The sequence below is a fragment of the Accipiter gentilis genome, chromosome 4, assembly GCF_929443795.1.
Source record: "Accipiter gentilis chromosome 4, bAccGen1.1, whole genome shotgun sequence".
NCBI classification, from domain to species: Eukaryota; Metazoa; Chordata; class Aves; order Accipitriformes; family Accipitridae; genus Astur; species Astur gentilis.
Genome location: NC_064883.1, coordinates 25,671,279 through 25,683,188, shown reverse-complemented (window position 1 = coordinate 25,683,188; position 11,910 = coordinate 25,671,279). Strand labels below are relative to the sequence as shown.

General features: G+C 37.6%; 1 protein-coding gene across 2 annotated transcripts in view; it reads right to left on the bottom strand.

The window, feature by feature from the left end:
- Positions 1-215: 215 nt before the first annotated feature.
- The window catches only part of SLC39A12 (solute carrier family 39 member 12), a 33,827-nt gene continuing 22,132 nt past the window's right edge, over positions 216-11,910 (bottom strand). Inside the window, exons 8-11 of one of the 2 annotated variants that reach the window (XM_049799166.1) lie at positions 11,006-11,069; positions 7,250-7,408; positions 5,646-5,833; positions 216-401 (exon numbers count right to left, since the gene is read on the bottom strand). In XM_049799166.1, coding sequence (XP_049655123.1) covers positions 273-401; positions 5,646-5,833; positions 7,250-7,408; positions 11,006-11,069 — 540 coding nt within the window. In that variant the 3' untranslated portion in view covers positions 216-272. The remainder of the gene's footprint in view (positions 402-5,645; positions 5,834-7,249; positions 7,409-11,005; positions 11,070-11,910) is intronic. The other variant, XM_049799167.1, reaches the window with a different exon arrangement.

Genomic DNA, 11,910 nt, shown 5'->3' with positions numbered 1-11,910 from the left:
CAGTCTCAGTAAAAACTAATCAAAAGCTCCTGTGAGTTTGAGCATGGGATCTGGTAAACTCAGTAACAAATAAAACATAATTCTAAACATTCATGTTTACAAAAAAAATTACAAAATCTGAACAATAAGTTAATAAAGTGAAATAGTTATCTACTGTTCAGATATAAAAATCCCAGCAACTTAATTTATATATCACTATATCAGACATGACAAAATTGTGAATAATGCTATCCACTGTCATAAGTGGTACTTCAAGATTTCCAACAGAAAACTTAAATTTTAATTTTCTGTTCATATATAGCCAAAAGTAAGAGGCAAAGCCAGCCTAATAGTAATCCAAGGTTCTGTAGGAGAAACATCAACCAGGGTCGCCGTGTCTGAATATGAGTCATTTCAGGAAGCTAAAAAAAGAATAAGACACCAGAATGAGAGCCAGATATATTCATCTCTGGGAAAAAAAGTCTTCTGGGAAAACAAGGCAAACTTCATTAAAAAAAAACTTTCAAAATAGTGAGTTTCTGAATATAGCTATTAATCTGTAGCATGTTCTGTACATTGTAACAACACTGATCTTGGCAGTGAAATATTTAAATTAATCAAAATCTACCCATTTTGGTTCTTTTACTAGTACCAACAAGAATTATAAATGAGATTCCAAAATTTGTTAACTTCTCAATAGTTTTTAGTAATTTTATGCAGCTGTCTGTAAGGAAATGCTTGTTTAGTAAAATTAGTGATTCCCTTTTGTGGGAATAAACTAGTTTGAGTTGGTTTTGTTTCAGTACTATATATAGGGTCAATCCTGCTCTTGCTGAAATCACTGGCAACACTCCTATTTACTTGGGCTTTAGTAAACATACAAGTAGAAAACAGGATTTTTTGAATATGCTTGAAAAAATTTCATCTAATATTTTTTCTCTGTGAGTTTTCAATCAAGTAAAGGAGCAGCAGCTGTTTATGATCATATTAAAAGCTCCTTAATGTTGACCTTCCACCCTACATGGTCTCTTTTATCAAAGTTTTAAACAAAAGGTATGCCTCAACAGAGCCTGTGGAAATGAGGCCTCAGGCTCCGACTCTCTTGGTATTTATGCTTTACGTATCATAGACACCAGGGGAGACACTAATGACTGCTGATACTTTCACATCAACTTTGGAAATAAATATAGAGCAATGGCCTTGTATTGACCTTTGGTTTTGGTTGGGGTTTTTTTGTCTATTTGTTGTGAACTTCAAAACAAGAGCAAGTGGACCTGGCAGTCTCCCATCATCCCTTCCTGCTCCATTCACAGCCTGTGCTTGAATGAAGCTGCTTAATTCCTCTGCTCTTTATAGCCTCTTCACAGGAGCTGTAACAGCATCAGCCACTGGGAGACAGTGGAGTGGTGCTGACCAAGGAGGCTAACAGGGTATGTTTACACCTATTTGCTATGCTTGTCCTTCCCTCTGTCAGAGGGGGGGCGGGGGGGGGGGGGGGGTCTCTGGGTCTGCTTCTCCTGCACTCTTCTTTCTCTGGAAGTTGGCATGGGCCCAAAACAAAACGATAGTGAAAAATCTTCCTCCACTTTAAAGATTTGCATAAAAATATCAGGTAAACCCAAACGTCCTGGGTCTCTGTAACAACTAGTCAGTGGTTTCAATTACGTACAAATCTGCATCTTAGAAACTCACGTAGTTATATTTAATTTGTATTTAAGGATCATCAGCAACTTTTAATCTAAAGCAAATGTAAACACCTCAAAGTTCTGACATAAATCAAAATCTGAACTGACAGCTTGTATGTGTTTGGAGCATGTGGGTTTTTGCTGTGTATCTAAGTAAAACCTCTTAATTAAGACCTAGGCTTGAATTCAGGGTTTCAGCCTAGACCTTTGGCCTTTCTTATCTATCCTTATAATCAGTCTATTTTGTCCTCTTCACCAATGCCTGGGTGAACAAGTTCTCTAAATAGGAACCTTTTTCCCTTCCCACTGCAAAAGCTAGTTTTTCCTCTTATTGCTGTCAGTGCCAATTTATGAGTTACACACATCCACAGTAGGTTCCTAAGAAAGTTTTAAAAAAGGAATTCTGAGCAGGTAGTATCCTTCCTATGTCCAATGCAGATGTCTGCTCCCTCCACCTAACCTATGTGAATGTTACCAAGCGCACAGACCATTTCTATAGCCTTACCTAATGTGACATCCCTGCTTATCTCTGAAAATAAAAGCTGATTGCTGACACAGTATCAGCTATGGTTCCCCGACTCTCTCTGAACACAAATGTGTGCGGTACAGCAGAGAAAAGCTTATTGTTTAGGAAGCATAAGCCTATTCAACTGGCAGGTGCAAACCACTTCACAAATTAAGGGAAGATAGGACCGTATCCAAGCTGTTGGATGCCATCACACTTACTAATTCTTGAAGTCTGTTGGAGGCAAAAGAGTTACTGTTTATCAAGGGACTACTCTATTCCCAGTCCAGCTCATGTTATCATCAGCATACAGAAGATATGAAGAATTAGGAAGCAGCATGCTGAAAGAAGGCATGAGGGCCTCTCAACCATGTGCTGGCTAAACAAGAGTTCTACCAAGCTGGGGCATATATGGCATCACTGCTGTGCTGTAACGGCCCAATAAGTCACTTTAAAAATACTCATTTAACTCCAAAATCAAAAAGATTTTTAAGGTTAGTCAGGGAAAATGTCAGTTAGTTGCCTTAGGGAGTGGTTGGTTAGCGCCTACTTCTTGACATCTTTATTGTCTTTCTTCCTTCTGTCTCCGTCCTTTCAAATGAGACAGTAAGTCTTTCTGGTCAGGAACCATATAAACCAATATGATCTGTACAATCACTCAGAAATTACGTCCCAGTGCTTGGGGTTTAATACAATGCAAGTGATTTCATAAATATTTATCCATAATGATTACTTCATAGATACTCATTTAAGAGGTTGATACAAGATTTTCAGGTTTGTTTCCCAAGAGGAAAAGGGGACCTACTTTGTCAAAGAAACAATTCATTAGGAGTTAGTTAGTCTGTTCCATTCCATATATTGGTGTCTCAAGTTTCAATTCAGGTTAAAGGTATGTTAAAGAAAAGGTGTGTTATTAATTAAAAGATCTTTGGAAATAGTGCAAAGTTATGATTATACTTATGACGTCTAAACAGATATCAAGGACAAAAAATCTCACTATACTACTCATATGAAGCTGTTTTTCAGGGGATTTAATTTTGGTTAAACAACAACTAAACCCACAATATTACAGGTGTTTATTCACATGCATATCTTGAAGCAACAAACAATTTACGTTGCAATATTACACCTCTGCATACACATTTGCAAGACAAAATACTTCTCCCTTCCACCTTCCTCAATTACTGGGAAGGTGAAGTTTTGCAGAATTCCTTGGTGAAAAATGATGAAAGATATAAGTAAGTTTATCTTTTGTCCTTTCCCTCAAATGTCTAAAATGATTAGTCTACCCTGCTTGTTAGTGGAGCTAGAATGCCATTTGTAGAAATGAATAATCTTTAATTAGCCACAGAAGTAGCTCTGTGTAACCTTGACTGCGGCGGCAGTCTCACAGTGCTGTCCTGTCAATGAACCTCCACCTCACACCTCTCAGCGTTCCTCAGTGGAGAAACCAGTGAGGCTGTTCAGTTTTTTTTACCTGCTGCTCTCTTATTTAACAGCTGCTCTGACAAGCACATGAATATGTGAAAGCCCATTAAAACAAATACTGAAAATTCTAGTTAAGCTTTGTACATCATTAAGTATTTGTACACCATTGGCAGGAACACTGATGACTGCTGTTTGTAGATGAGAAAACAGCAGAGAATAGATGTTATTTCTGTGCAGAAAGTTGAAAAATACATAAAGCATGGCTGATTTTCTTTTGAGAGGTACTATACAAACATACAAAACTCTTCAGATCTATAGATTCCTGCAGTGCTACAGGAATATATTTTTAAATAAAATAAATCCCCGTGATAGTCAACACTTGCACTTCAGATGAACATAGGTGAGCAACCCAATGAAAGTTCTTTTGACAAAACACAGAGAAAGGCAATAGGATTGGAATCTTATTAATAAAAGGGAGGTGAGAGAAATAAGATCCTTCCCTCTCTCTCCCTTCTTTCTCCTCTTCACATCAAGAACAAGATTATGGTGACAAGCTGAGGACAAGGGAAAACATGTCCCTGTCTCTGCCTGGAACTATGTCATCTCTTGGGATTTACAGCTGGCACATTGCTTTGAAGACTCGGGGGAAAACATGGTGTTGTTCTAGGAGCTTGTGGATCCCTGATGGATGCCAATCCTACACTGAAGGAAAAATATGCCTAAATCATTCCTAGCCACATTAGTAAAACCATGCCTATTGAGTAGGTAGGCAGCCTCACTTCCAAATTTCTCTGTGTCAGAACAAGATGCAACTTGGTACACAGTGTTCTTGTCTGTTATTTACCACCTCAGCCAGGACTGTTGACACACCCACAATCCTTAGGCAGTTCCCTCATAAGCTCTTAGAAGCACTTTATATTCACTCTACTTTTGTTACAGTAGCAAAAATAGACTAAAATACACCCAAGTTCTAAGGTCAATTATTACAAGTAGATTTTTATATAGTTTATAATAGTGGCATGGCATGTCAGATTTAAGGTATTATGCTTGAACCTGGTAAATGATATCTCAGGCATGAGGTAGGGGGTGGTACTGAACGCAACAGCGAGACAGACAGGCTTGGGAAAACACACAGTAATTGTGAAGAGACAGACCTCTTTTTTTCCCCTTCTTGATCTAACCACTCAAAATATTCCATCTTTGTTCAGAAGCTTGCAAGCAACTTTACAGTAACACACCTTGGTTGAAGAGCCATGTGACAAAGCTAGCAAGGTAATTAAGTTCTGCATTGTTACAAGTGTAACAGTTAGCCATCTCTTCAATAAATTATGTGGCCTGAGGCATCTTGCATGAGTTATGATTCCACCACATTCTTCCACAGTCCTTAGACTTTCCTCCTACCGTATATCTTCACACTTTATTTTTCTGTAGTCAGATCATTGCTATGGAACTGGGAGTGTGAAAAATGTCGGGCAAATACAAAAAACGTTGAGGCAATCTGATGGGTTTTTAATTGCTTAGGAGCTCATCCAAACCTCTCTGAGATAGAAAGGCTGGCCAGAAAGAGCACAGGATAAGCATCTTGCATTTTAGTTCAGAAACAGCAAATTCATGCTGAAACAATGGATGAAAAAAATACAAAGAAAAGGGCAGGAAAAATTAAAAAGTAACCAACTTCTTCAAGATTTTAAAAACCCCTGCAGGTTCAAATGTTTCTTTACGTTGTACTAAGTAACTCTATCAGGCCTAAAAAAGATATTGTTTACCTCTCCCCCTTTAAAAGTCCTTTATGCCTTTCTCATATATTACCCTCTTAATGGCCTTTATTTCACCTTTGTATTGCTAATTACACCTGGCATGAGGGTGACATGAAACAAAAACAGACTATAGTTCTAAGCACTGTGCACACACAGGGAAGACAACATGCTCTTCCCAAGGAGCCTATGAACTGTTTTTCCTTCCAAGTTCATTCACCTGCATTTGTTTGACATTCATCTGTGATGTGGCTGTGTTAAAAGGAAAATATAACAATAGACTGAAGTTCTCACCATTTCTGCTAAAGATAAATACAAGAACATTCCAGCTGTAACAGTAAATATCCAGTTTTGAATGCATGCGTCAGTTGATACAGAAAGGCCAATATAAAGTCCTAAGAATGCTGTTAGTGCACTTATAAAATTCATCAAAATTGCAATCTTCGTGGGGAGTCCTGTACTTAGCAGCACAGCAAAATCTCCTGCATAGAGAAAAAGACAGAAAACTTATTACTTAGCTGATAAATATATTTTTAAGACTCTCGGCAATAACACATGAAGGAAAATAATTAAGATATGCACAAAGATAGTGAATGATGGAGGACTGTCCTTAGATTTCTGTAGAATTAGTTATAAAACCATCGTCTGTGAAAAAAACAAAAACAAAAAGCCCATATTGACTTGTATTTGTTTAGCTGTTCCTAAAGATAGCATACAGTATACAGGAGTGGCCTTCTGTTAGTTCTCGATGTTCTGTGACATTTCCAACTTGGATACACACAAAAGTGAAGTCACATGCTTTCCCACAGTTTCTAAATCTTTCTCGACTGGGAACTTGCCAGTTCAAACCATGTGAGTATATTTACAGCATGGTCTTTGAGTGTTTTACAGGTGCTGCAAGTCAGAAAAACCTATGCCAGTCTGATTCTAGTTTGAGTTTAATTCCACGGATTTCAGACCTAATTAACTTTGGTAAATTGTACATCAGAATCCCACCACAGATTTTTCTTCTAAAATAAACACTTTCACAACAGGTCCAAAGTAAAAGATTTTAAAAATTCTTCTCTGTAAGCATAGGAATGCCACTTTGACACTGGGGCACTACTTCCCTAGAATTAACAAGGTCTGTCTTTGGAGTTAACGGTTCATTATTTTTGTAATTTCTTTGCTATACAAACAAGAGTTACCAGTTTCACAGCAATTCCCCATCCCACCTTTTTGTTTAGGGAAGTTTTCTACATAGACAGCACATGAAATCTTCAGTCATTTAAGAACAGAAACGAGAATCTGCAGTTCTCATCTCAAACTTGCCAACTTATATGTGTTCATCAGCACAATGTCAGGAACAACTTAGACCACACTGAAAGATTTACCACAAGGAGATAATTGAAGGCAGTGTTCAATAGAATGATATTCCTGTCCTGTCCGCTAGTAAAATGGGCCATGTATCTTCTTTTATTATCTTGTTACTCTTGATCAGCAGCAGGAATGAGGGTGGCATGAGGAATACGTTGTTAAATGGCTCTGCTGCATATTACAACTCTTGGATAGCCCGTGGTGTCAGGCATGCCCATTGTGCACACGTGGCTCCTGCTCACAGCTTACTATTTTTTTGTGTCTGTACACATGAGAATAACTCTTGACCTGACAGTATTTACATTTGGAGAAAGTGAGATGGGTTGGCATCCAATAATGAGGGCAGAAGCCCTCTCTCCCTTTTGTGAAGGGGGAAAAAAAAGAAAACAGCCTCTTTATATATCCATCTCACACATTAATGTTATAGTTCATGATGCTATAAGCAAGAAGGATTTCCACTAATGTCATACAGGAAAGAATTCTTTGGGAAACCTGGAACTACAAAGCCAATCAGGAAAAATACACACATATATATTTCTTACCCATTTCATGAGGAATTTCATGGCATAAAATAGCAATAGTCGTTGTCACACCTGTTTCTGTTGAGGATGAGAATGCTGCTCCTATTACCAAGCCATCAGCAAAATTGTGAAGACTGTCACCCACCAGAACCATTATTGCTAACAAGCTAATTTTCTTACCTAGGAAAAAACCAAACAAACAAGCAAATAACAAAAAAGCCTGGAAGTTTTAACAAAACCAGATGCTGTTATTTTTGCTATGTTACAAATCATTTGGGGTTTTTCACATACACCATTTTGAAAAGTCATAATAATCAGAGGACAACAGTGTTTATCTGTTTTGTCCTTGTTATTGTACTTCTTTCAATACACTTGAAATGAAAAAGTACGTTGTGGAACAAATCAGAGATGGAAATACCAGGAAGTAGCTTCTTTATTTTTACTGGGTCAACTACTAGACAAAAATTTAGACTTCAGTTTGACTCCAGACTCACGATATGTCCTAAAGGTTTCCATTAATCTTTCCTTGGTCACTGAAATTCACACAAGTTTTCTTGCATTCTAGATTATTTTTTTTTCCTTAAAAGGTGGGAGTTTTTCATGAATTGCACAGCTATAATGAAGATGAATACTTGGTCTCATGCAGCTGATCACTGTAATACTGTAAAGCATGTTGCTACTGAGTAATATTTTCAGTGTCTGGTTTTTATGAGATTGCATTACAGTGAAAGACAGAGATGAAAGGCAACAAGCCCCAGAATATCATTATTAGTACAGCATTACAGCATGCTCATTTCCAACTTTTGTTCCAATCAATTAATGGCTGTTATGCTCATAGTACCCCTGTCTGCAGCACCACTCATGGATGCAGATGGCTTTTTTTCTTTCCCATATTGTTCTGTGACCTTGCTTTAGTGTGGAACAGTACATTGGATGTTCATGATCAGGCCTCTGACATGAGAGGAAAGGTGCTACTAGTTATAAAAGTACTGAAATCAAGCTAGGGAATTAGGGCCAGTCTCTCCATCCAGCCTGTAACCCAGACAGCCATGCAGCATGCTGAATGGATTCATGGAGAGGGATTTAAATTCTTCATAGATACATAGGCTCAATGTCTAGGCTTAGCAATATATAATTGGATCCCCTATGCTGTACTTTGTTCCATCCATTTTATCCACAATCTTAAAAAGAGGACATTCTAATGCCTTTCAGGAAATTCATCCATCTTCCCTCTACACAATATGGACAGAACACTTTGCAAAGGGTTGCTTTTATGCCTGAAGAAGCAGGGTCATGATTTGGGCCCTAAACATCAGGTATCTTCCTGATTTTTTTGGCCCCACATAGACATAATATGACAGTCTAAGGAGCTAACATGGAGCTGCACAGAACTGTCTGAATATAGTTATTACAAGGTTTCACTTCAGTAATGTTTTTCCAGAGATGACCATTTTATAGTGATGGGGGAGATGTTTTTCTTACAGAAACTGGCTAGAACTGCAGTCTTCAGACTATTATAAAAAAACACACAGCACATAAAAGCCTAACAACTGTATTCAGAAAATCCTCCCTAGTTGCCTGGGAGCTCTGCGGGTTCAGAAAAATTGGCAGGCTTGTTAGATTTTCCTGCCAGCTTACAGAGCCAGACGTGGATGTCCCCAGTTTGCACAGTTCTTTCTAAACACTATGGGCAGTTTATAATCAATAGTGCAGAGCATGAATTACATAGAAATAATAGATTGCTGCATTACATTAAGTTTGTGATTTGTAATAAGCACTGGTGAGGACGAAATCATGGCCTGCCCTGAGATACTATTAGTCTGTTTTATTCAAGTATCTGATTGTTGAAAAAGATATACCATGGTTACTGGAACTCATTCCAGCGTGCTGTCTATAATAGGGATCAGGTTAACATTATGGAGCAGTTGCAAATGTAAGCTTTGTGAACTTATTTGACTGAAAGTTAAGAAGATGCATATATAAACAAATCTGAATCTTTATCTTAATTTATTTTCAGCCTATTTTAAAGCAACTTTGTTACTAGCAATTATCTCACTGCATTATATTGCTGCAATAGTAACTATTAACTTATTACCCTATCTTCCTACAACGCCTCTTCTTAAACAATCCTACATTTACTTTTGATAATTTTCTCTGCTTAAATAGGGGATTTTACACCATAATTTTCATAAAGTTGATGGGTGCAGGACTCTGATCATAGATTACACTTTTTAAGCTTTGAATAAGAGTTTAAAGCAAACATCCATAAATAGAAATTTTCTCAATGTTTTCATTACTCATACAGGAAAAATATTTCTAGTTAATGTAAAGTCTCCCTGAGTATACCAAATATAAAATGCTACCATTTGATCTGTTCAGCTGTTGATAGAATAAGTGTGGATAAATGAGGAGAAGGCCAGTGAGACATCTTTTTTATTCCAGTAGCTTCTTGCTTTCTGAGTTACTCATTGGCTATCTAAGGTGACTGACTCCTCTTGCAGACCTACTTGACATGCGTTTACAGTGAAGTCTGGCATTTCTGGAGACGTCAGGCTTCTGCCTTAGAGCTGCAGATTCCATTCATTTGGGGAAAAATACTCACCTAGAAGTTTAGCCCAGCATCAAGGTACCCAGGTATGTTTATGCATCTAGCTATTCATAAGAACTCTAACAACAGAAACTTTTGAAAATATGTGTTCTCAAAAACACCCTAAAACAAAACAACCTCCCTTCCCTACTATGGCTTCCCTTCCTGATTTCTAATATAGAGGTAAAACTGAGGTATGAGGAAAAAATGGAACCACGGAACATTGACATCACTAGAAATTTGTTTGTGGTTAGCAGGTAGCGATGATTGAACAGAATGGAAACACCTAGAGATGGACTAGATAGTCACACTGAAACTGGCACTGGATTGTGTACTGCTGGATACATGAGACTGAAGAAATGGAAATCCAGATTTCAAGTGCCTCAGAAATGGAAATTAAGTCCACAAGAACAGAGAAGAATATTAAAAACCTAGAAGATAATGAGATTGTTAAAAGAATCAAACTGATGACCCGAGATCTGAGATCACAGAATAAAGGGGAATCCATTATAGTAAATAAACAGATTTAAATTCAAATGTTATTCTCTCAGTTGAATAACTACAACTCTACTAAATTCACAAAGGTCACACAAGTACAGTCAAAGGCAGAGTTTGGTTTATGCTTTATGTTTCCATTTTTTGGAGTAAGCAGCAACAAAACAGAGAAGATAGGAGTTACTCTGAAGCTCTCTGAAGAAAACAGATGACTATCCTAAAACTGAAAGCCTGTAATTCCATACATGTAATAAATCATTACTGGTTTAAAGAGGTTATTGCTTTACCACGTAAGAGCAGAAGGAAGCAGAATTATATTAGTATAGTGAGCCAACAAAACAACCATTTCACTACCTCCAGAAATAAAAGCCCGAGCAAAGTTTACAATTATAAAAATCTGTTTTGTGTTAAATTTTGAATATTTCCCTTTAAGCAAAGGCTTTAGAAAAATGGTTTGCAACAGTGAGTAAACAAACACTAAAGCATGGACAGTATAAGATTAATGAACTTCACAATTACAGGGTTGGCAGCTGAAAAGGTCTTTAAGCAGAGATTAAATTATGTAGCCAAGCACCATCAGATGTGGTGATGTAGCACATAGCAAACGCAGAGCCAAGCCAGCTTCACACTTTCAATTCCATCTTAGGTCTGAAGGCTTTTCCTGTTACTTGTCTAGTTTTTTTATTGATACTAACTTTTTTTGCTGATTGCCTTACTCTCTGGAGGAACTTCAGCAGGCTCAGAATCTTCTGGGCTTCTCTAGTTAAAAGCAAAGATAATAGATCAGTGTTAAAGGGCTCTTCCAGCTGTTGCTATAAATACAGGAAAATAAGTTCAAGCTTTTTGAATTAAAGATAATCGCTGTTATTTGCATAGATATCATTAGAATCATTTATTGAGTACTGGCAGTGTGATTGGTACTGCAGAAACACAAAAAAAAGAAATCTCCCTTGCCCAGAAAAGGTTACAGTCTAATTCAGGTAGGAAGAAAGACATTCATAAGCACTGTTGTAACCCAAGAAAATAATGTTTCTGCTTGAATACACAAAAAGCGCAGCCAAATGCAGAACTAAAAAGAACATGATAATTCAAACTGTGTCTTTTGATTTTGCTATGACCAGATGATTGTAGTTTCCTGCTGGATAGGGTGTCTGTAGGATTTCCAAGGAAAAAAGGGTAGACACCAGAGTCTCTTTGGAGTTCATGTTCTTCACAGTTACTGTGTGAAAACACAAGACTAAAAAACATGTTCATAGGTAGGTTTCAAAGCCTTTCAAAGTATAGGGTTTTTTTCTTCAGGGTGGTACAGGCTCCAGTGCCTTCCCCTTGGCCTTTAGTTAGGGCTTTGTCTTGGCATCAGGCATCACTGGCTGGGCATAGCAGCACATGAGTACACTCCACTGCAATGAGTGAAATTTACCCTTATTTCAACTGAAGAAAGAGACAGTATCTTTGCCCTTATCCTAGAGAGTTAATTTGATGCGTCAGCCCTAATGTTTAATTAACAGAAACTGCAACTGTGGGAAGAGAAGGGAGAATATGAGGAATCTCTCTCTCCCCCTACATCTCTGGGGCTTTTCTTTCTGACTAGAGAAATTAT